General features: G+C 35.5%; 1 protein-coding gene across 1 annotated transcript in view; it reads right to left on the bottom strand.

Moving 5' to 3' along the window:
• The window catches only part of Mdfic (MyoD family inhibitor domain containing), a 53,873-nt gene that overhangs the window by 16,172 nt on the left and 13,515 nt on the right, over positions 1-24,186 (bottom strand). The window contains exon 4 of the mRNA XM_090332233.1: positions 13,735-13,857. Within this exon, the coding sequence (XP_090188359.1) occupies positions 13,735-13,857 (123 nt within the window). The remainder of the gene's footprint in view (positions 1-13,734; positions 13,858-24,186) is intronic.

Raw genomic sequence — 24,186 nt, 5'->3', positions numbered from 1 at the left:
ATAGTGTAAGTCAATGAACCCTTCACTTTCTTCAGGCTTCATGAGGACAAGGAAATAATCACAAACCCAATGTGTATCAAATCTTGCAAACCTGAGAACAATGGTGGCTGATTCCTCAGGAAGGAAGAATATTCTTAAACTTAAAATTCTTAAATTCTTAGTTATCCTCATTATCTTAATGATAATGCAGACTTCAAAATGTAGACTTCAAAAGAGATATGTGACAAAGGATAAGGCCAAGGATTTAGTTTTGCATCTTAAATGAAAAGAAGAGACTGTGGACTAGTCCACTAGTTCACATATAGTCTGTGTTGCCTAACTCATTTCCATAGTAACACCAAGATCTTTTTCTTTTTCTTTTTAAAAAAGTCCTAAGGCTTGATCTCAGGCTCTAGAGCACTGTCCTTGAACTTTCTAAGGGCTAGTGATCTACCACTTGAGCCACATCACCACCTCCAATTTTTTCTGTGTACGTGGTATTGAGTAACCAAACCCAAGGCATCAAGCATGCAAGGCAAATCACTAGGCTACCCTTCCAACCCCCAAACTGAGATCTGGTAATAAAGCAGGTCCTTCTACAGAGGCCAATTTCTCACTTTTATCTAATAAAATAAACTTCTTATAATTTGAAGTCTTCCAACTCTCCCTCAATATATTTATTTCATAATTCTAAGTTTCTTACTTTGTGAATGCTGATTTTTTCTGCTAGGTCCACTATTTTGCAAAAGAATAAAACTTGATAACTAAATGTCCAAGCCCTATGTAATGCTTTAGTATTGTAATACAGATTATTCTTATACGAGCATATGATAATCATTGGCGTGCTGGTGACAAACAATGGTGCCAAGAGTTACATAGAAGCAATGTTTTCCCAATAGGCCTATAAATACTTGCTATTATCCTCATTTTTGTAACTATTCTAAATAAGCAAATTATGAACTTTTATGAAATAAGAATGGTTTAAAACTGCCCCTAATAAATCTTCAGTCTTATGCTATATTTCCATACCATTGAAAGAAATAGCTGATATTGCACAAAGTTTTGAAATACACTGTTCTCCAATGTATATGCTTCATCAGCAATTTATTTTAACATCCACATCCCCTTCTCAAAGGGAATTGAAACTAATTATGTATTGTCCCAAATGCTTCGATACCACTGATACCATATGAATTCATATATTTTTCAAAAAGCAGATCATTTTTTAACTTATTAATATCACTCAGGTAAACTGTATCTTTAGTACAAAAGTATTTGCTTTATGCCAAGAACACACTCTAGCTATAATAGTTAGGGTAATATTTCTTCCAATAGGACTACAAACACTTGGTTAAAAGGCTGCTTAGCCAGACAATTTTACTGAAAGAGAAATCTGACTCCAATTCAACACAAAGTATCAAAGGAAGATGAAAGAAGCAGGTATGTGTAGTTCTTCAGAAAAATAGATAAAATAATTTTCATCCTTAAAAATTTTACTTGTATATAAGATAAACTTTGATTATTTTTCTTTAATACATCAAGAGTATGCATAGTCAAACAATTCTTTATGATTAAATCAAAAAGATGCTGAAGTCTTTTGTTGTTCCATTTAACAAGGCTAGAAGAGTACAATTTAAATGGTTCTTTTCCAATATTATCAAACCATATATGAAATTGCTGCATCTCATGAGAAAATAACTCCCTCAGAGGGGTAATAGGATAACATCAGAAGCCAATAAATCCTTCCTAAGCAGGCAACCACACCTATTGACTCTTATGGGTAATTAAACCTAAGAAATCACTTTGCAAACAACAACAAATCCTCTAGCTATTCAAGTAAATGACTAGTGTTCAGATTTTTCTAGGGTAGCATATTCATTTGTAGTGGTCCTTAATCTGTTGCACATTGTAACTATCCAGGGAGTTTACAGAGGTCTAAATCCAACTCCTTCTGAAGATGACTGGATTGGAATGAGTCCTGAATATCAGTATTTTCTTTATATTTACATGAGGACTTTAGAGCCACTGCTTCCTGCAGAAGGGGAATTTTATTCCTGCCCCAACATGCATCTTCAGCTTTTCCTATCATGATTTCTTTTTGCTGCATATGGAAAATGCCTATCATCTCTGACCACAAAAAGAGAAGAAAATGCCAAGACTCTCTCATCTTGGAAAAAGACCAAACTCTAGAGGCAAGGGGTGAACAGTTCTAAGACAGAAGAATCTTTTCCTTTAATATAGCCAGTTTGAAGTTATCTCAAGAATGATGAAATTTTGAAGGGCTATGATACATTGCACTTTATCCAGCTTTCTGTGGTTCCCACACAATTGCAGGATGCAGCCTCATCAGTAAGAGTGGTAAAACTCACTAGAATGTATGATCAGGATGGGTTTAGTGATACATCACAGTAATCTCAGCTGCTCAGGATAGAAACAGGAAGATCAGAAGTTAAAGAACAGCCTGGATAAAAGATGAGAGGGAGAAGCTCAATCTCAAAAAAAAAAAAATACAAAACAAAATTGTTACAGACATGGCTGTAGTATGGGAAATTCACTCCTTAAGAGAATTAAATGGAATCAATCCACATTTTATGGCAAATTACTGCAGCTGTCAATCTCCTGCAGAGAAGAAATGTCTTGGGAAAGTAACGACTTTCATTATTCAACAAGTAATATGGATGTAGTGAGGCAAACTCCATGCATGACCATGAGCTAAAGGCTCAGAAATCATCTTACTGAATGAGATACCCAGCCTGATCTTAAAAAGCCCTCAGTTTACTGATGAAAAACGCCTGACAACAGTGGTCTGTAATTTTAATTCCATGACTCAATGCAGGTAAACATTTCTCTGATGAGAAGGAATTTGTACAGGCATTGCATACTGGCTGGAGATAAAGAAAGCTACACAAATGAAGCTGAAAAAAAAAGCAAGAGCAACTAAATAATTCACTGATGGCAAAATTACTGAAAGGAAATAGTCAAACACAAAACAAAGTTTATCTCATTCTTAAGGTTAATCATTCAAAATTATTCCCTGAAAGTTTGTGCTAATCCTGAAGTTATGCTAATTACTACAAATGCTTTTTAAAGCTTAGAGACATTAGACCTGTAGTAGAGACAATAGATGAGGAACTGCTAAAATAAATTACAAATGTGGTAATGGATAAGGAAAGAACTCCATGTGAAACAGGAAATGCCTTTTTTTTCCTCTGTCAGTCCTGACTTTAGAGTCTGGGAGCTGTCTCTGAGCTCTTGGTTCAAGGTTGCTTCTCTATCACTTTGAACAGTGGATACAGTTCTAGCTTTTAGATGGTTGGTTAACTAGAGGTAACAGTCACAAGGATTTTCCAGTTGGGGGCTGGCTTGAAACCATGCTCAGATTACAAGCATATGCTAAGAGCGCCCAACAGGAAATTTGCTCTCTATGGGTCCAATCCCAAAGGCTTGGGAACTAACAGGTCAGGAAAAGGCCTGATGCAGAAGCCTCCACTTAAAACAGAACCCAAATTTGTCAGAATGAAAGGAAAGAAGCCAGTGTACCTATTCAGTACCTAGAAAGGGGAAAAAAAATAGTAGAAGCAAGAGAAGAAATTTCTAGCCATAAGCATGTTATCCAATGCTACACAAAGAATTAAGGATAGAAATGAGTGTCCTTGGACTATTTGGGAAGAGGGCTTTATCAAGGCCAAGATTAGTTGAGCAGCAACCATTTAACACTTTCAGGATTTAGAACATGAAAGGTCAGGCATCAGCCAGGTAGATCAGAAGTGGAAGCTGTTGATGAAACCTCCAAGCAAAGAACTAGAATATAATCTAAGTCCCGATGAAAGAGAAAATATCATTGTATTACAAAAAAAGTTTAAAAATAGAAATCAATTAGAAGATTGCTTGCTGTTGAAAGCCAGTCCAGGTGGCATGTTCTTGAGACTGGAAATGGAGGTGTGGTGCAAAGTGATAGAATGCTAGCCTTGAGCAAAAGAGCTCAGGGACAGCACGCAGGCCTTGAATTCAATCCCTGTGAATTAATCCTTCATAAAAATTTCTTTCTTCCTTTCTGATCCTCAGTCCTGGAAACCTAGTGTGAGATCTGTTAGTGTAGAGTCAGGTTTAGATACACGCATATAGCATAGGGTCATGAAATTTAGAGGCAAGATGAGAAATCTTGGTAAATTCCAGCTAACCATGAACAAAAATCAAGAAACATTAAGGAAATGAGATGTTATGAAGCAAATGAATATAGCTAAGAGAATAGGTATCATTGTTTTATAGGTGAAAAGCAAAGAGAAACAAGAAAACAAATATCGGATTTTGAAATCTTAGATGGAGCACATTTGGTGAAAATAAAGAGCAAGGCATGATCATATTGTATTTGTACACAGTTCTAAAAAGAATGGAGGTTGCTAGACATAGTGGTACAGACCTTGTGATCCCAGATACTCAGGAGGTAGAAATAAGACTGATTTGAAGACAGTCTTAGAAAGATTCTATCACAAAATCAAAACATGTGTCTTGGTACATGAATGGAAATCCAGTTATTAGGGATCAAAAATAGAAAGCTCATAGACAAAGCACCTCATCATATCTTAAAAGCAAACTTATAGCCAAAAGTCTGGGCATGGCTCAGGCTTCTTCCATCTACAGCCCTGGACACCCCCCACCAAAGAAAACACAATATTCATTCAAAGAGATGAAGAGAAAACTGTGTAACAATCAAACACTGGGGAATTGTGAACTAAGAAATTAAAATAAGTTACTTGATAGGGACTACATTGGTCGAGTCCTAAGCAGAACAGAAGGCATGAACAGTCCTGGTCAGACTACATCCAATCACGGACTAAGCGTCTGCCATCTGTTCTATGGTAACGTGGGAATCCTTCACATCTCTTGTCCATGGAGCAGATGTCAGCTAGTCTCAGATTAAGTACATCGAAATAATAAGATTTTGTAGCCTGAAATTGTTCAATTAGTTTTTTTAGTTCTTATAGTAAAAGTATTATTCAAATCCTTTTTAAAAAAGATTTTGGTTTTAATGACTATACTTTTTATTTCATTGGCTCATAATCTCTGAAATTTAAAATGAGTCCTATAAATCAAAGAACTAAAGGGTAAGTTATGTACACTTAAGTAAAAATACTAGAGGCTTTGTTCTGTTTCTTTATAAAGGATAAAGACATTAAAAATGAACTACTTTAACTTGGCTAAAATAATGAAATAATATAAGCTTGCTTCTGTAGTTTCAATAGTAAACATATACATACAGAATAAGACCTTGAAAATGTACTGAATACAGAAGTGCAAACATACGAATTTGATGCACAGGAATAGTAAGAGAAAGGTAACTACTGCAGTCACACCTTCAGCTGACTGTGCTGTTGTTGCTCAACTTTGTGACTATGAGAGCAGCACTATAATTCTAAGGACAACCTACAAAGTCAGGTACTATTTTGGATACCCACAGCTTTTAAATAACTACAGGGAGATAATGATCCATCATATTATATCACACTGGCATGAATCAATTATTCATGACAATTTGAGATGTGGGAACCTTTATTTTTTTCCCCTGAAATTGTTTTTTCCAGTCCAAGTTCTCACAAGTTTTCAAGAGCCGTGGAAAATGTATTCAATTAAATAATGCTCCAGAGCAGAACAAATTTCTCTACCCACACTCTCTTCTTCTGGGTTTCACTTAATGTAGTTTTAACCCTCTAATATCATCATCTGCATGTTTTAAGTGATATTTCCCTTACTTTAGTGCATCTTGTTGCCAAATTCAAAGAACCTGGAAAGAATGTAGTCTGTTATGGAACACTGTGGAGTGTCGATTTACCTACCGCCCTCTCCCTCACTCTAATCCACCTTCACCCTGAGTCAGCAATGTAACTGTAAGCAGGTGACACTCGTGTTGGATGCAGGTTAAATTGTCTGCAACTCTCAGAAGGTTATTCTAAAGTTCAAGTGCAGACATCCTACCTGGATGGCTCATCACCCAACATAACACAGTACCTGTGAACTATATCAGCACTCCATCTTAATGAGCTTGATTTTTATTTGGCTTCTAAGTTATATTTTAATTTCCAATCCCTATAATTAAACATAACAATACATGCTTAAAAGATTACATGTGTAAGTTTGCAGTATTCAGGAAGTCTGAGGGTTTTAGAACTAAAATTATCTAGATCATAGAATCTGTGGTTTAGATCACCAACTGTTATTTATTTATTTTTTCAGTGATTAGAATGTTTTAGTGAATCTCTCAGCTCCTCCCAGAGGTTTGAATTCCTTAGTGAGAGAGAAATAAATTCAGTGCCCTTAGTCAGCCCTCCAAAATCACCATTTGCACTTTAATGCTATCATATCCTCCCTAAATGAAAGATCAAGTGGTTAGGAATATCAGAAGGAAATTGGAAACCTTTGACTTCCCACCCCCCCAAAAAAAACAACAAAATTAATACAGACAAAAAATAAAATCAAATTCCTTGCTTTATCATAAGGACAAAAAAGGGTAAGGAAGTCAGAATAACAATAGAGTAGCAGTGAAAATGAAGTAACGTAGGGTAGTGTCTTTTACATTAATCACAGCGCTTTGAAAGCAAAAGGATGAGTGGAAAGAAACATAAAGGAGGAACAAACAAACATGGGAAGGGGTAACACTGTTCAAGAAGTAATGGACTTCCTACCTTACAAATGTAACTGTAACCCCTCTGTACAGCACCCTGGCAATAAAATAGAAAAAAAAAAAAAGAACAAAAGCAACAACAAGATAATTTGTTTCAGGGAAAGAAAACGAAGTATACAGAAGTATATAGAAAAACTTAGTACACATAAAAACTTCTGCCTTCTGCTTCAGCCTGTGCCACTGGCTCATACCTGTAATCCTAGCTACCCAGGGAACTGAGATCTAAGGATCATGGTTCGATGCCAGCCCAGGCAGAAAAGTCCCCAGGAGACTCAAAGTGGTAGAGTACTCGCCTGCCCAGGGCCTGAGTTCAGTTCAAGCCCCACAACTGACAACGCACACACACACACACACACACACACACACACACACACTCACACACGTTTCTCTTTACCTTCTGCAAATTAGTCTATATACATCTTGTCATTTCACAACTCATTAATGTGCCATTTGGAGCCCAGGATATTGCAGGTGTGAATATCAATGGTCTCAGCAAAACTAGTCTGGTGAACCCCAGCCCTTCCTAACCATGAAACTCCATGAAACCATAGTGAGAAAGGGAAACAGTATCTTGATTCTTGGGCTCAAAGGTAGTAATAATGTAAAATTCACTCATTAAGTACTTACTCAATGAACTCTGGCCTAATTAAACATGCAGTATGCATGTTCTTATAGAGTCCTCAGATAAAACAAAGAGGTATGTAGTGTTAACACTTCCACTTCCAAAATAAAAAAAAATTACAATTCAGTGTTTAAAGTTGACACGAGTAGCAATGATAAGGCTTCAAACAAATGAATACTTTAAATAATCCCAACTTCTAAACCTTGATAGCTTGGTTCCATTGACTAACTGCCCTTAGACACCCCAACCTTAACCTTTAAATACCCAAAACAAAAAATGTTCTTTACAATCTCTAGGAAAGTATCAAGATGAACATGGATCAAAGAGCTCTGCAGAAAAACTACATTGGGAAACTTCATCTCCAGCCAAAATCACAACTTAATGGCTTGAGAGATATACAAAAATGACTAATGGCCAATGATGATCCAACCAAACTTGAAACAAAAGTGTTTCATTTTAAAGTAATTGATGGCTGAAGATTCTGTTCCAGAATATTAATCAAAGTGTTGAAACGAGAGCCTCAATGCCGTTAGGTCTATACATCAAAAATCAGGAAATTTTCCAAAGGCCAAAAATAGAAGGAAGAGACAACTAACAGTGTTTAAGTACTGGAATCAAATGATCCAAAAACTGTTATAAAACATCAGTGAGAATGAAATATTAGAAAAAGAAAATCCCAGATCACCTAAAACAAAAAGGATAACAAAACCTACATCAAACTTTTCACTGGATGGTATTGTCTGGGAGTCTGTTTATAGCCCCTTTTAGAAACAATGGGTGCTACAGGAACCAAATAATATTTACTAAAAAATGCATTCAAAATATTGAATCTAATCCCCTTGTATTCTTTTCTTACCATTAAAACTCTGAATATGTAGTGTACCTGAGTATATGTTTTTGTTTTAGTGTTTTATATAAAGGCAATATTCTTTGAAGTTGTAGAATGGTATATTCACTAAAGTGTAGTGTGATCAATGCTAAATTGACAATGACTAGGGAAACTAACAACAGAGTTTCTAATAACAGTCTGCTAATATTGAGAGGAAATTCATATGGTGCCGAAAAACAGCTTTCAAGTAATAATAAGACAAGCAAAAATCTAGGTACAGCAATAGGGGAAGAGGAAAAGTGGACAATTGTGAATGAGAAAGACAGAGACAAAGAGAATGCTTGCATTCTGTTGCCAATTAACTGCTTATTATTACGAGAGCTAAAAACTATTCATAATGAATAAATGGGTTAAATAGAATGAGGATTACCATTTAAGTAGAGCATTCTAACTTTGCTTAAGATCCTGGGAATTCTATAAAGGAGAAAACTCACAAAGGAGAGAATTAGATGAACAAAATAGTTTAATTTAATGGGAAATTTATTTCAGAAGAGAAGCTAAGAAAAACTTCTAGAGCTAAGTAGAATTAGGAGACATTTATGTAAAAGGAATGTCCAAGGATAAAGTTAAGTAATAAGAATTTTCAGAAAGACCTAGAAAAATCTGAGATAGAGACCTGAGGCACTTTACAAAGAGGAACAAAGAAAACTATAAGCTCTTTATAGGAAATAATTAGGATAGTAGAATTTGACCTAGATTAAAGCAAAATATTACATATTACTGAGTACAGGCACAGGAACACAGACACATACACACACACACACACACACACACACACACACACACACACACACACACACACAACACACACATACACACTCCTTTGCTACCTTTAGGCTCCTGAGACTGAGATCAAAACATTGCTTGTGTTCTTTTTCTAATCTAACTAAAACATGAAATGTTGCCTATTGTCCATTATCATTTTATATATATTAAGGATTAAATAGAAAAATCAATATTAAGGGTGGAGGTGGGGGGGAGGGAAATGAGGACCAAGACATGTGAAAGGGTATCAATGTATGGGAATTAATGCACCATCTATCTGGCAAATATCATGTAACCCTTCTATTAATTACAATAAAAAATATATTAAAAAAGAAAAATCAATATTAATTGGGGGTGTCACTTCATGGCAATATTTATTTTACTAAGTCATAGTAAAAATGATTATTAAAACAAAGCATTACAAAAGGTACCATTTAAAATTACAGTGCTACATAACACTAAAAGAAAAGCCCAATCCTTAGCTAGTAGCCTCAGAAAAAGTTTTATGAACTCTCAAATTCAATCTCTATTTCAGAAATTAAATTATATTCCAAAATATTTATTCAAAATATGAAAAGCTAATTAAATTGTAAATAGAATAAAAAATTATAATACAAACCAAAGAGAAACTGTCCAATTGTAAAATTTTCTCAGAAAATTTCTATTATGGTTTTATTGTGTTTTAAATTATTTATTAATTTGATTTGAATCTTTTGCCCAATCTAAGTGCCTACAATTTTCTTCTTTTAAATTTAAATTTCATAATGAAGAGAAGGGCAATGTACATTCCCTCACCAGATTGTGTGTGGCCTATTTCTTAGCAATGTTTCATTCCATATGGATTGCCTCTCTTTTATTTATTATTTCCAGAAAGGATTGTCTCTAATAACTTAGCAACTCTGGGATAACCAATTTGAAATGCAAACCTGAACATTCACAGTACCAAGGGTCTGCCACCTGCAATAGTTCTAGAAGAACAAGGAAAGACAGATTTTTGCAAGGAGCATGAACCAACAGTGATCCACAAATGGGTAATCCATTGAGGTTGGGGTTAAAGTTCATGGAATAATTTGGAAATTATTCTCAGCTTGGATCTCATTTATGAAACTTGAGAATACACCTTTTAATTAGAATTCAATTTCCAAAGCAGACACTCCCTTGAATTTCCAGAGCTCAGTTCTTCTCAGCAAAATAAAAACAGCCCTACCATACAGATAGCCATTAGGCTCTTATAAGTTACACCTTCAATGTTCAGCCAAGAAGGTAGCAGGCATCTGAGACCCAGTAGGCACTTCCACAAAAAAAAATAAAGGAGCCATATTTGACAGAGTTACTCTTTTACTTCTTGACTGTGCATCTGAGCTATCCCATGGAAGCTTGGGGAAAAAAAGAGTGCGTTGTACATTTGAAAATAGTCCCACACCCTAGCCAGCTTCCTTTTTTCTGATGACCTCTCAATCCAGCCAACCTCACATGACAGTGGGAACACTACCACAAAGTCTGTGAGAGCCAACTGTCTGCCTCTTCAGAGAGCCGCACAGGCATCCTGGCACAGGTGCCTGCCCTAGGCCTGACTCACCACAGATGATCCCCATCTCTTACACATAGCTCTGAGCCATGCTCTCTTGCCAAAGCCTGACTTTTGTTATTACTGAGGATTTACATACCCCCCACCCCCACACCTCAATGTGCTCAATGGTGAAACAAAAAGAGAACACACATCTCTCTTAACTTCAGAATTAAGAGAACCAGACATTGTATGAGGCAGAGATAGCCAAGGACTCTATAGGGAAGACCAAAAAAGGAAAATCAGGCAGCCACAGAGGTTAGTGTCAGGGAGCTGGACTAGAAGTCACTACCATAATTCCAAACTTCCAAATGTTATCCAGAATTGAGTCAGGTTTTATGATGATATAAAGTATTATACTTCTACTCAAATGTTTTATTTTTAATTTTTATTTTTCCAGCATATACAACCAAGTCACCACACCAGGTGTGGTCAGAAAAAGAAGAGTTTAAGAATTTGTAATCCAAATACAGTGTCGGATGTCACCCACAAATACATGGAAATGTTTCCCAGCTCATATTTCCTGCCTGAGAGGCATTACTGTCTTGGCCTATTATCTGTGGTATAGCCACTCATCAGTCTTATTCCCAGCAGTCCTCTCAGAGGGGGGGTGAGAAATCTTCCTATTTCTGCATTCTTTCAAGGCACATTAGCAGGAAACTAAATATTTGTTTCCAAATGATCCAGTGTCTCATGGTACAGACTGCACCATTATCTCAAAATGAAAATTATTTCCTGCAATATTTTTGATCAGTGTCCACTTAAGCAGTATAGACAACAGAGTGATTTGAAATCCATTCTCTTGAGCTTCATCAAACAGCACATACAGATTTAACACATTCTCCCAAATCTCCATACTTTTATGCAACAGGGATTGTACTTTGTTCTTTGTTGTAAGAAATTTTATGCACATTTTCCTAGCATAGGATTGTGGGATGGGGGAAGAGGTGAAGGGAGAGGGAAAGATTAGAGAAATAAATCAGTTAACTAAAAGACAACCTAAAAATTCTGTTATAATAAGGGGTAGGCTGAAGGGGAGAGACAGAGACAGAGACAGAGAGGGTCTGGGGAGGGGTGGGCAGAGAAGGAGCACATTCATGTTTCCCAACACTTGCAGTTAATATTGTTTTTCAGATCTCTTCTACTGCTCATAAATTCTGGTTGCCAAGACTCACAAATAATATGTCCCAGTATCTCCAAACCCTGTTTTACAACAGCAGAGTCAATATTTAGATTTTAAAAATTTACCAATTTATGTTTCAGAATAAATGTTTGGTTGAAAAGAAACTTATTTGATTCTTTAGGGAGGTGGGGACAAACTATATAACTCCTACTGTTTACTAATTTCTGAGTTTAATTTCCTTCTTTCCCGTTCCCTTCTCTAAGACAAAAGTATAGAAAAAAAATCAAAATGAGTCCAAAATTGAGTTGGAACGCATTCATTTATATGACTTTCGTTTAAAAACTGGAGTGTCCTTCAATACTATGTCGAATGCCATTCTTTGTTATCTGAGAAATCAGACACATCCTCTTTTTTTAGTTTCATTTTTAGCTAGATACACAAATTAAGCATCCTTGACAAGAAAGGAACATTCCAAGTTTCAAAGTAAATGTAACATATAGCACAAGAAAAGGTCTATATTATAAAGTCCTATGATATACTGAATTAATTTTAAATTAAAGAAAATGACACCTCATTCTCAGAATTTGAAGTTCCAGCTATAATCCCAGCTATTAGAAAGGTAGAGGTAGGAGGATCATAGTTTTAGGCCAGCTCAGAGGAGAGAATGGAGAGTATGAAAAATAACTAAAGTAAAAAAGACTGAGGGTGTGGCTTAAGTCAAAAGCGCTTGCCTGGCAAGGGCAAGGCTCTGAATTCAAACCCCACTATGAAAGATTTACTCATATGCTCTTCCACAAGTGTGGCATACTGCTGACTTTTATTTCTACCTTTAAGGTTTGGAACACCTCACTATTCCCGTGCATCTGGAATCTACCTCAGGGAATCCAGAGGGTCTCATCCAGAAAGTCACACAGACTCAGCATTGCAAACAACACATCCAAAGTACACAGAGCCATCTCAAAGCATAGAAAAACAATACTGATGCAATCTTAGGAGAAAGAAAGTACCAAAACAAATACAGAAATGGCCATAAGATAGTAATTGTAAGAACAGATTTAGAAGTTCTTAAATAGGAGAGCAGGAATGGTAAGAGCATTATCAAGTCACCATGTATTGTTCTGAAATTCCAAACCTCTTCTTTTTTTTCATATATTTTTTATTGTAATTAAGAGAAGGGTTACATTACATTCACCAGATGGAAGGTGCATTACTTCACATACATTGATACCCTTTCTCATGTCTTGGTCCCCATTTCCCTCCCCTACACCCCCACCCTCATCTTGTTTTCCCCCCTTTCCTATCCAATTTCAAATAACCAAATACGCATATATCCAACATATCAAATAACAAAGTGAAATACTGTAACAATATGAGATAACCAAGGGACAGCAAAAGAGATGAGAGATAACATAGTACATTAAGGACAACAATCACTCATTATATGGCTTTTGTTTCTATATCCTAGAAGTCCTTTCATTTAGCGTCATACTGTATGCCCTTCTTTATCTATGTTTGCTCTATTGCAAATCTCTGCTAGAAGAGTCCAAGGTTTCTACTGATTATGGCAAATGAGGGAAACCACTGAGCCTATGTTCCTTTGAGTCTGGCTTACTTCACTTAATATGATTTTTTCTAAGTCTTTCCATTTCCTTACAAATGGGGAGATGTCGTTCTTTCTGACAGCAGCATAGAATTCCATTGTGTACAAATATCACATCTTGTTGATCCACTCATCAACTGAGGGACATCTGGGTTGGTTCCATATCTTTGTTATGCAAACCTCTTCTTTAATTGTTAAAGTGCACACTTAGAAGTTGTCTTATTTCTACTGAGTGAATTTCCACTAGATTTGGACTGAATCTCCATGACAATCAAGTCCAAAATTTACAGGTTCAAAAAAAATAAAAAAGTAAAGACAATAGTAGTTATAGCTTACTTTTAGCAATGCAATTTAAAGTATCAATGAACATACTTTCCAGTAAGCTCTTAATTTATAGCAGAACTGTATGACGGACAATTGAGTAGGTATTATTATCACATGTACAGGGTGAGAACACATTATCATAATCACTTCCCCCAAACACTCAAAATTTCTCTGAAAAATACTTACTTCTGATGAGTTCACCACCTGAAGGATTTCCCCAAATGGATTGCTCTTGCATCTCTCCATGTGTGAAGTAGCTTTTGGTAGATTGATTGGAATCTTTCTCAGTATCTTCTTTGTTACATTTTTCTAAATATAAAAGAATATGCATTTATCGTCATTAAATGTTAGATGTTTTTCTCTATATTTAAGTTTAAAAATGTTCTTAATGCTTGTAAATCTGTCCAGACTTAAGGAACGAAAGAGAGAGAAGGAAGAAAGAAGGAAGGAAGGAAGGAAGGAAGGAAGGAAGGAAGGAAGGGAGAGAGGCAGGCAGGCAGGCTCTGAAAAATTGGAATATTGTGTGATTTCTAAAAATTTAGAAATATTTTGAAAAGTACAAAGTAGGAAAAAAGGTAAGAACATTATTTGAAGACTTCCAAAGCAGATACTTGGGCAAAGGTTCCATACTGTTTTTTCTTAGGGAAAACACTGGGAGATACAACTGTATACACTTGATTAACTACATAATGTGAAATATCTCAATGTCAAAGTGAGAAAAGTATGTACCTAATTAAAAAAAATCGATTAGAAAATAAAAGTAGGCATTGAACTTTTATGCAATAAATGCCTTAGCAAAGTCATGTTTCAGGAGGCGGAATAAACTTGTGTACACCATTTCATTGAACTTGTAAGGCTATTTCAAAATAACAGATGTCTGTGCTCCATTACCAATAATTTCACTTCAATTAAGGGAGCAGGGTCTACATTCAAATGATTCCACTGCACTCTGAATAACTGCAGGATAAACATTCAAGGGAGAGAATACAGAAGATGAATATAAAAGGGAGACTTAAAGTTCATTTACTAGTTGGGGTGAGTTTAATTAAATAACAAGATAGGAAAAGTGATAAACCAGATGTCTGCATAAGGAAGATGAAGTTAGAGATGACAGAATTCTTGGTATGAAGTAGACTGGGAGAAACTGGAGACCAGAAGAATAATTTATTTGTTATAAATAAGTACTTGCACACACATGTACACACACAGATGTTCAGGCACTGTACTAGGTGGTGAGGATCTACTGAATTATGAGACAGTAGACAGGCCCTCATGGAGCTTATCGTCTAACTGGTAAGTTGATTAGCTCAATATATTTGAATGTGCAATTCAGATTAAAAGGTTATCTTTATAAATCAAATTGCTAAAGCTTTCAAGTGAATGAGCTAAAAGAGTGACTATATTGAGAGAAAAGTACCAAAAAGTATCTGTCCAATTCAGAAGGAGTTGGAGAAGTATGGTTATGTCAAGCCATGGAAGCAAAGAAAGGAAAGACATTCAAACAGAAGTTGTTAGTCAACCGTGTTAACTTTTCCAGTGCAAGGAAAAATGTTCTGCACACACAAATATTTCTCATGAATCATGGGGATTTCACAATAATTGAAAAGTTCTGCCATGAAACACATTTCAATACATGAAAATAGAGGAAACGTGACCTGAGAACTAAATCCAGAACCCAAGATAAAAAAATACAGGATTTTGAATTCTAAGTCATTTTACAAAGCAAAAACCACATTTAAACACTAATCAAATATAAATTAAAAGCCTATATGTTCTAGATTTATGTAACATTTATACAAAATTTTCAAGGGGAAAATGTCATCTTTTTTACATATGTTAGCTTCACTTAAAATCTCTACTCTTTTAAACAACTCTAGAAATTTTTCCACTGTTACAGTCAACTCAAGGCCTTATTGAGACTACCAGCCAAAGATTTTCACACAAACTCACTAACACACTTGAACTAGCTCATCGGCTACTGTTATGTAGCTAACTGCCGCCAGGTGTCATGCTAGTAGTCTTGATTCAATTAGTAACTTTAATTGAAGCCGAATGAAATTAATTATATAATTTTGAGCTGTTCAAGTTTAATTCCATTAAAATTAATTCATGAAGCCAAGGCATTATAAAGCATTGCTGACTAAAAGAAACTGAGTATGAATAAAGTCTCTAGACACACTTGACTCATATTTGAATCATGTCCAATATTCAAGTGCTAAACACAGACCCTCTCAACTCTGTACTGAGTAAATGGAAATACCATATGGTCCATATACAAAATTTACAGTTACATAATCTGCTGTTAAGGGAAAAATAAAGTTCCTTAGCCACAAAAATTTTATTAAGAGACATAAGAATCATGATTTATTATGTTTCCTTATCTTGAAAAATCCTAGAATTGTTAGTGTCCTTCAGATGTCACAAAAGGAAAAGGAAAACTATTATTCTGTCTCATTCTATTCAGAAAATAATAAATTTTATGTGATTATTATGACATCACAAACACCAGTTTTTCCACCTTTGCTTTCCTTGCAAACTAAACATTTTGACTGGAAAGTTGATCACTGGTTCTTGCTGTGATCCAAAACCCCAGCCCAAACCAAGGCTCAGAAAAAGATGCCATAAAACAATAAAATAAAATAAATTGACTTTCCAGTTTGCTGTTTGTGTAAATTAAGCTGTGATCATTTGACTGCTGTATGAATTTCTAATATATGTATAATTATTTTATCAGTGTCTTTCTAGCATATGTTGTAATATCTCAGTTTAATGAAATACCCTTATGATTACCATAGAAATAGTGGGAATTTACTTCACTGAAGAAATGCACTGTTTTCTTCCTACAGTTCAGCTACTATGTGTGCTTAAAGAACTTAGTTCATGGGCACTCATTGTGGATTCAGTAATACATGAAACCATTTTGTATCTATCTACATGATTTCTACATATACAATCGATGGATTCTACTTGGGATTGTAACAATTTTCTCTTAAAGGTGACCCACCACATCTCAACACTGTTGTTCTTCTAACTCAATATTCTCCACTTAAGCTCTAACTCATAATCACCTGGCAAGCTCATTACATTTAAGGGAAACAGACCCAAATCTCAAGGAAAGCCTTTGCCTTCAGTTACTCACGGTGATGTCATCTAAATACGTGGCTACACTGGAAGGGCCCTATTGCATAACATCTCGTCTGTTATGTGTGCACACGTGCCTGCATACATGTGTGTGCCCAAGTACATGTGCATGCCCATCCTGGGGCTTGAACTTAGGGCCTGGGCTATGTCCCCAAGATTGTTTACTGAAGGATAGTATTTTATCACTTGAGCAACAGCTCCACTTCTGTCTTTTGTGGTGGTAAAATGGAGATAAGTGTAGCTTGGGCTTGCTTCCAACCATGATCCTCAGGTCTCAGCTTTCTGAGTTACAAAGATCATAAGTATGAGCCACTGGTGCCTCGATATATATACAAGTATATTTAAAACACACACACACAAACACACACACACACAAACACACACTTAGAAGAGCCTATAAGGACATATATCTTACTACTCATCTTCTTGTCATAGAATTCCAGGTAATCAGAAAATAAAACTTTATCTAGTCATCTAATTAATACAGAAGCATTTAGTTCTGTTTCCACATCAAGATAACCATGAGAATATAATCCCTGATTTATTTATAATACTAATTAGTTCTGCTAATTGATAGCATAAAAGTATGTTTTTGATATAAAAATTGAAATCACTTTGAAAACAGCATCATACCAAAGGATGGTAGTCATATCTGCACATTAAAGGCTAGCTCCCCAACAATCCAATATGCTTACAATGGACAGAAAAGTGAAGGAGAATGTTTGGATAAGAAAAATAAATTAGGTCCTGGGAACAAATGTTCCAGCTGGAGATGAGAAATTAACATACATGAAATAATCAAAGAACTCAAAAAAGAGGGTAATAAAATATGCCTTGAGATATACTTCTGGCTCAATGGCTAACCGGTTGTATGAGCAAGTCAGGCCCTCTTTCTCTTCAGTTTTGTGGGGAAGGAGGATTACTGAACTATGAGATTGCGGCAACATTTCTAAACTCAAATTCTTCAGCTATGATTTTCACAGAAACAAATAATGGAGCCCAAATCTCTTACATACTCTGAGTGGTGCTTGCTTAGAATGAAGTAGAATGAATAATAATACAAAAGCTTTTGTAAAGTATTGAATTTGAGATGATACTCAAAGGAAGTGACAAGTATGAATTAAGCTAGAGAAAAAGGTCAAAGAAAAAAATAAACGCTCTAAATGATCAATTTAAATATAATATGTCCCACTCAGAAGTGACTATCTTTATCTTACATGATCAATGACCTTTATTTTTATATTTATCTAGCTGGCATTGTTCAAATATAAAACCTTCAGAGTTGCACATTTCAAACTGTTGAAATCAAATAAAAGCATAGTTATTAATGAGAAAAAACCTAAGAACATGAAGTAAGTCAAATAATCACTTAAGTGAAATATTATATAAGTAATTTAATGGTCACTCAGTTGTTATATAGGTGTTAAGTACGTTTTAAATAAACAAAAGATAAAAATGCTTCCTTTGAATGGAAAAACCTCTCATGCTCCTGGATTGGAAGAATTATCATCATGAAAATGTCAATCATAAGGGCTATCTACAAATTCAAGGCAATATCCATCAATATACCAATGGCATTCTTTAAGGAAATAGAAGAGGCAATCCAAAATGTCATATGGAATAATAAAAAAGCCCTGTATAGAAAAACAATTCTTAGCAGAAAGAACAGCACAGGAGGAATATCAATACCAAACTTTACACTCTATTACAGGGCTATAGTAACTAAGTACTTTGGTACTGGCACAAGAACAGGCCACAGACCTATGGCCACCTAATCTTTGATAAGGGAGCCAAAAAAAAAAAAAGAGTGGAAGAAAGGCAGCCTCTTCAACAAGTGGTGCTGGCAGAACTGGTTAGGCACCTGCAAAAAACTAAAGTTGGATCCTTCTATGTCACCCTGCACTTGGATTAACTCCAAATGGATCAAAGACCTTGAGGTAAAACCAGATACCCTGACAATGTTACAAGAAGGAATAGGAGATACACTGGGTATCCTTCACACAGGTGGAACTTTATTAATAAAGACCCAGAAAAAACAAATTAAAGAAAGTTTGGACAAATGGGGCTGCATTAAACTGCAGAGTTTTGGTATGGCAAAGGACATAGCTAGCAAGTTAAGTACAAAGCCCACAGAGTGGGAGAAGATCTTCACTAACCATAAAACAGATAAAGGCCTCATATCTAAAATATATCTACACCTAAAAAAAATTGAATCTCTCCAAAATAAATCTTCAAAGAAACAACCATCCCATTAAAAGATGGGCCAAAGACTTAAAGAGAGTCTTCTCTGAAGAAGAAATAAGAATGACCTATAGACACATAAAGAAATTGGTGGGAGTGCAAACTCGTTCAACCAGTATGGAAAGCAGTGTGGCAGTGCCTCAAAAGGCTAAACATAGAGCTCCCCTATGACCCAGCAATTCCACTACTTGGCATTTACCCAACCATCCAGAAACAAGGGCATACTAAATCCACGAGCACAACAATGTTCATTGCAGCACTATTCACCATAGCAAAGATATGGAACCTACCTAGATGTCCCTCAGTTGATGAGTGGATCAACAAGTTGTGGTATTTGTACACAATGGAATTCTATGCTGCTGTCAGAAAGAATGACATTGCCCCATTTGTTAGGAAATGGAAAGACTTAGAAAAAATCATATTAAGTGAAGTAAGCCAGACTCAAGGGAACTTAGGCTCAATGGTTTCCCTCATTCGTCATAATCATTAGAAACCTTGGGCTCTACTAGCAGAGATCTGCAATAGAGCAAAATCTTGATACATAAAGCCCTATAGTATGAAGCTAATTGAAAGGACCTCCAGGATATTGAAACAAAAGCCATATAACGAATGATTGTTGTCCTTAATGTACTATGTTGTCTCTCATCTCCTTTGCTGTCCCTTGGTTATCTCATATTGTTACAGTATCTCACTTTGTTATCTGATATATTGAATTTATTTGTATTTGGTTATTTGAAATTTGATAGGGAAGGGGGGAAAACCAAGACGGATGGGGGGTGTGGGGGGGAGGGTAATGGGTACCAAGACATGTGAAAGGGTATCAATGTATGTGAATTAATGCACCTTCTATCTGGCAAATATCATATAACCCTTTTACTAATTACAATTAAAAAAAAACAGAAATGCTCCACATCTCTGGTCTTAAAAGAAATACAAATCAAAACAACTCTAAGATTCCACCTCATTCCAGTTAGAATGGCAATAATCAAGAAATCTAATAACAACAGATGCTGGCAGAGATGTGGCCAGGAGGGATCACTACTACACTGTTGGTGGGAGTATAAACTCCTTCAACTACTATGGAAAGCAGTATGGTGTTTCCTCAAAAGACTAAACATAGAGCTCCCCTATGACCCAGCAATTCCACTACTTGGCATTTACCCCAATGTCCAGAAACAAGAACATACTAAAGCCACTAGCACAATGATATTCATTGCCATATTTATCATGGCAAAAATATGGAACCAGCCCAGATGTCCCTCAGTAGATGATTCGATCACTAAGATGTGGTATTTATACACAATGGACTTCTATGCTGCCTGCCATCAGAAAGAATGACATCGCCCCATTTGTAAGGAAATGGAAAGACTTGGAAAAAAACATATTAAGTAAAGTAAGCCAGACCCAAAAGAACATAGGCTGAATTTGTAATAAGTAGTATAAACCTAGGACTCTCCTAGCAGAGGACTATAATAGCTAAAAACCTAAATACACAAGGCCATATAGGATGAGGCTAAACAAAAGGATCTTCAGGATATGGAAATAAGAGCTTTGTATTATGTGATTGTTGTTCTTAATGTACTATGTTATTTCTCTTCTCTTTTATTTACCCTTTGGTTAATCTCATATTTTTACTATATCTGACTCTGTTACCTGGTATATTGTATAAACGTTTACTTGTCTATTTGAAATAGAAAAGGGAAGGGGGGAAAACAAGATAATTGGGAGGGGATGAGGGAGGGAAATGGGGACAATAACATGAGAAGAGGTGTCAATGTGTGAGAAGTGATGTACCCTCTGTCTGCAAATGTAACTGTTATCCCTCTATACATTACATTTTTTTCTTGCATTAAGTAACAAAACAAACAAACAAAAACAAAAAAACGTGTCCTTTGGATAAAAGAAAAATTGATGAACTTCTTTTAGTTAGAGTCCTGTCTGGGCAGTCATACAGTTCAGAGAGTTAACTGCTTTCTGATGGATGTATATATTCCTTTAAGGTCTATTAAGGCAGAAATATGACTCCAAAAGTGTACTTGGCATTACAAAAGTGCCTTTAAATGGGTATGTGTAGGACTACCACTAATGATATAGATTCTGGGTAAGTTAATCCTTGTCTGAGTCTTCATTTTTCAAATGGGACATCAACTATACTCATCTCATGTGGATTTGGTGGATGGAGAAATAAATGAAATCATAACAAGAAGGAGGTTTCCTGCTGTAAGCACTTCCTGCCTCATGCAAGGTCCCATTTATACTATGACACTGCTATTAATATAAACATCTTCAAAAACTGGCCATAAGTATATGACAAGGAGACAATGGTAGTATCCATTTTGCAATCTCTATATGAAAAACCACATCAGAATTCTCTTTCAGATTGAATAAGGAAAAGCACTGATTTCTCTGTCCAGCTGTACTATTTTGCTTATGCTCCTGTGAAGAACAGAATTCTAGTAGAGAAGTTGTTTTCTTTTTCACTCACTTCTGTAATTGAATAACGGGGTATAACACAACAATCTATAGTGTACATTCTGATATTACCCCATACTCGTATCTCCCAGACTATCTATAATTTCCATTATTCTGTCTTAATCTTTTATTTAAATGTACTCTCAATAAGCCACCTCAAATATCTATCGAAGAAGGCAAACATGTGAGTAAATTCCCAAACCAATCATCAATATATTTTCTACTTGTAATTCCTGTTTTATTTGGTTACTTAGTGAAAGATGATATAATGAAGACCCTTGACAGAAATCTTTATGAGACCTCATAAAAATCATTGTAAAATTCATTAAGTTAGTAAGCAGTAAGCATCCCTCCTGCTACTTCAATTTTGGGACTTTTTCAGGTTAAACCTCATACATTTAAATTAAATATTTGTTGATAACATATGATAGTTATTACCTATAATATGTATATATAGCTACTACTCAAAAATATTAATTCATAACTCATTTTATGAATAAGTACAGTTACATTAAATAACTCTACTCTTCCTTTCAAAAAAATCAACATTTTTTAAAGTATTCTACTTTATAATCCTTTGAGTAATCTGAGTCTAAAATCTCTAGGAAAAGTTAAAAAAAAGTCTGAATTTTCCCAGAGGTTCAGAACAATGTGGAAATTCTACAAATGCTCCCCAAATGTAACCTTTAAAAAATGAAAGATAAGGCAGCTTTCAGGAAGACCTAAGGCTCTGGAATTTTACTTCTTCACTGATCCAAGGCAAAAAAAAAAAAAGAAGGAAAAAAGAAAAAAACAAACCTTCAAGCCTAATGACCTTTACGAACAATTCAAAGCTAAAGTACTTTGCCTAGCATTCTAAAATGGATTGAAATCTTATTATCTAAACATCATATCAAGATAACAGAAGTATTTTAGCAGATGATTGAGCAAATGCATAAACTTTTATAATTTTGTAAACAGGGGAATCTTATTGTGTAATCATAGATAAAAATGTCAACTGAATGAATTAAATGCTTAAATCAACTTTTTAATCAATTCACTGTTCTCCGTATTCTGAAAAATGCTAAGACTTATAAGCAAGACTAAAATTTATTTCTTCAAATGAGTTTTAAATTTAGAAGATTGCCTTAATCAGCAGTCAGAGTTTTGGTGGGTTTGGAAGAGGATTTGTACACAGAAAATTAGAAAAGAGAATCAAAGTGACAGAATATTCAATTAAAATTTGCAAGTGTAAAGAACAGGCACAGAATGTTGCAATAGTTTTAGTAAACCAGCCTAATAAATAAGCAAAGACAGAATCAGAAATTCTGAACTTTCCATGTTAAGAAAGATAGAGGAAACAAGAACATATTTTCTTATCCATCTCAATCAGTAGTACCTTTTCACTGAAAGCTGTAGTTTGCTACTCTGCAAACGTATTTTCAGAATGGCTGCATGTGAGGCACTGAAATTCTTTCCTCTTTACCTTTCTTTCTTTTTTTTTTTTTTTGGTGGGTCAAGAGGCTTGAACTCAGTCTGGGCGCTGTCCCTGAGCTCTTCAGCTCAAGGTTACTGCCCTACCATTGGGCCAAGCCTCACTTCCCGTTTTCTAGAAGTTAATTGGAGGTAAGAGTCTCAGGTCCTTTTGTGCCCTGGCTGGCTTTGAACCTGGATCCTCAGATCTCAGCCTCCTGAGTAACAGGATTACAGATGTGAGCCTCCGTGCCTGGCTAATTCTTTTTTTTTTATTGTGATTAATAGAAGGGTTACATTATATTCATCAGATAGAAGTTGCATAACTTCACAAACATTGACATGGTCCCCATTTCCCTCCCACCCTCTTCCCACTTATCTTGATTTCCTCCCTTTCCCTATCCAATTTCAAATAACCAATTAAACACATACAAAATATATCAGATAACAAGGTGAAATATTGTAACAATATGAGATAACCAAGGGATGGCAAAAGAGATGAGAGATAACATAGTACATTAAGAACAACAGTCATTCATAATATGGCGTTTGTTTCTGTATCCTGGAGGTCCTTACATTTAGTGTCATATTATTTGGCCTAATGTCTCTAGATTTTGTTCTATTGTAAATCTCTGCTAGGAGAGCCCAAGGTTTCTAGTGATTATGACAAATGAGGGAGACTATTGGGCCTATGTTCCTTTGAGTATGGTTATTTCACCTAATATGATTTTTTCTAAGTCTTTCCATTTCCTTACAAATGGGGTGATGTCATTCTTTCTTACAGCAGCATAGAATTCCATTGTGAATAAATGCCACATCTTGTTGATCCACTCATCAACTGAGGGACATCTAGGTTGGTTCCATAGCTTTGCTATGGTAAATAGTGCTGCAATGAACATGGTTGTGTTAGTGGATTTAGTATGTCCTTGTTTCTGGATGATTGGGTAAATTCCAAGTAGTGGAATTGCTGGGTCATAAGGGGAGCTCTATGTTTAGTCTTCTGAGGAACTGCCATACTGCTTTCCATAGTGGTTGAACGAGTTTGCACTCCATCAACAGTGTAGTAGTGATCCCTCTTGGCCACATCCCCTCCAGCATCTGTTGATATTAGTTTTCTTGATCCTGGCCATTCTAACTGGAGTGAGATGGAATCTTAGAGTTGTTTTGATTTGCATTTCTTTTATGATCACAGATGTCGAGCATTTCTTCATGTGTCTATAGGCCATTTTTATTTCTTCTTCAGAGAAGACTCTCTCTTTAAGTCTTTGGCCCATCTTTTAATGGGATGGTTGTTTCTTTGGAGATTAGTTTTGGAGTGATTCAACTTTTTGA

Source organism: Megascapheus bottae, chromosome 5 (genome assembly GCF_031878675.1).
Source record: "Megascapheus bottae isolate mThoBot1 chromosome 5, mThoBot2.hap1, whole genome shotgun sequence".
NCBI lineage: Eukaryota > Metazoa > Chordata > Mammalia > Rodentia > Geomyidae > Megascapheus > Megascapheus bottae.
This window is presented reverse-complemented; position numbering and strand designations above follow the sequence as displayed.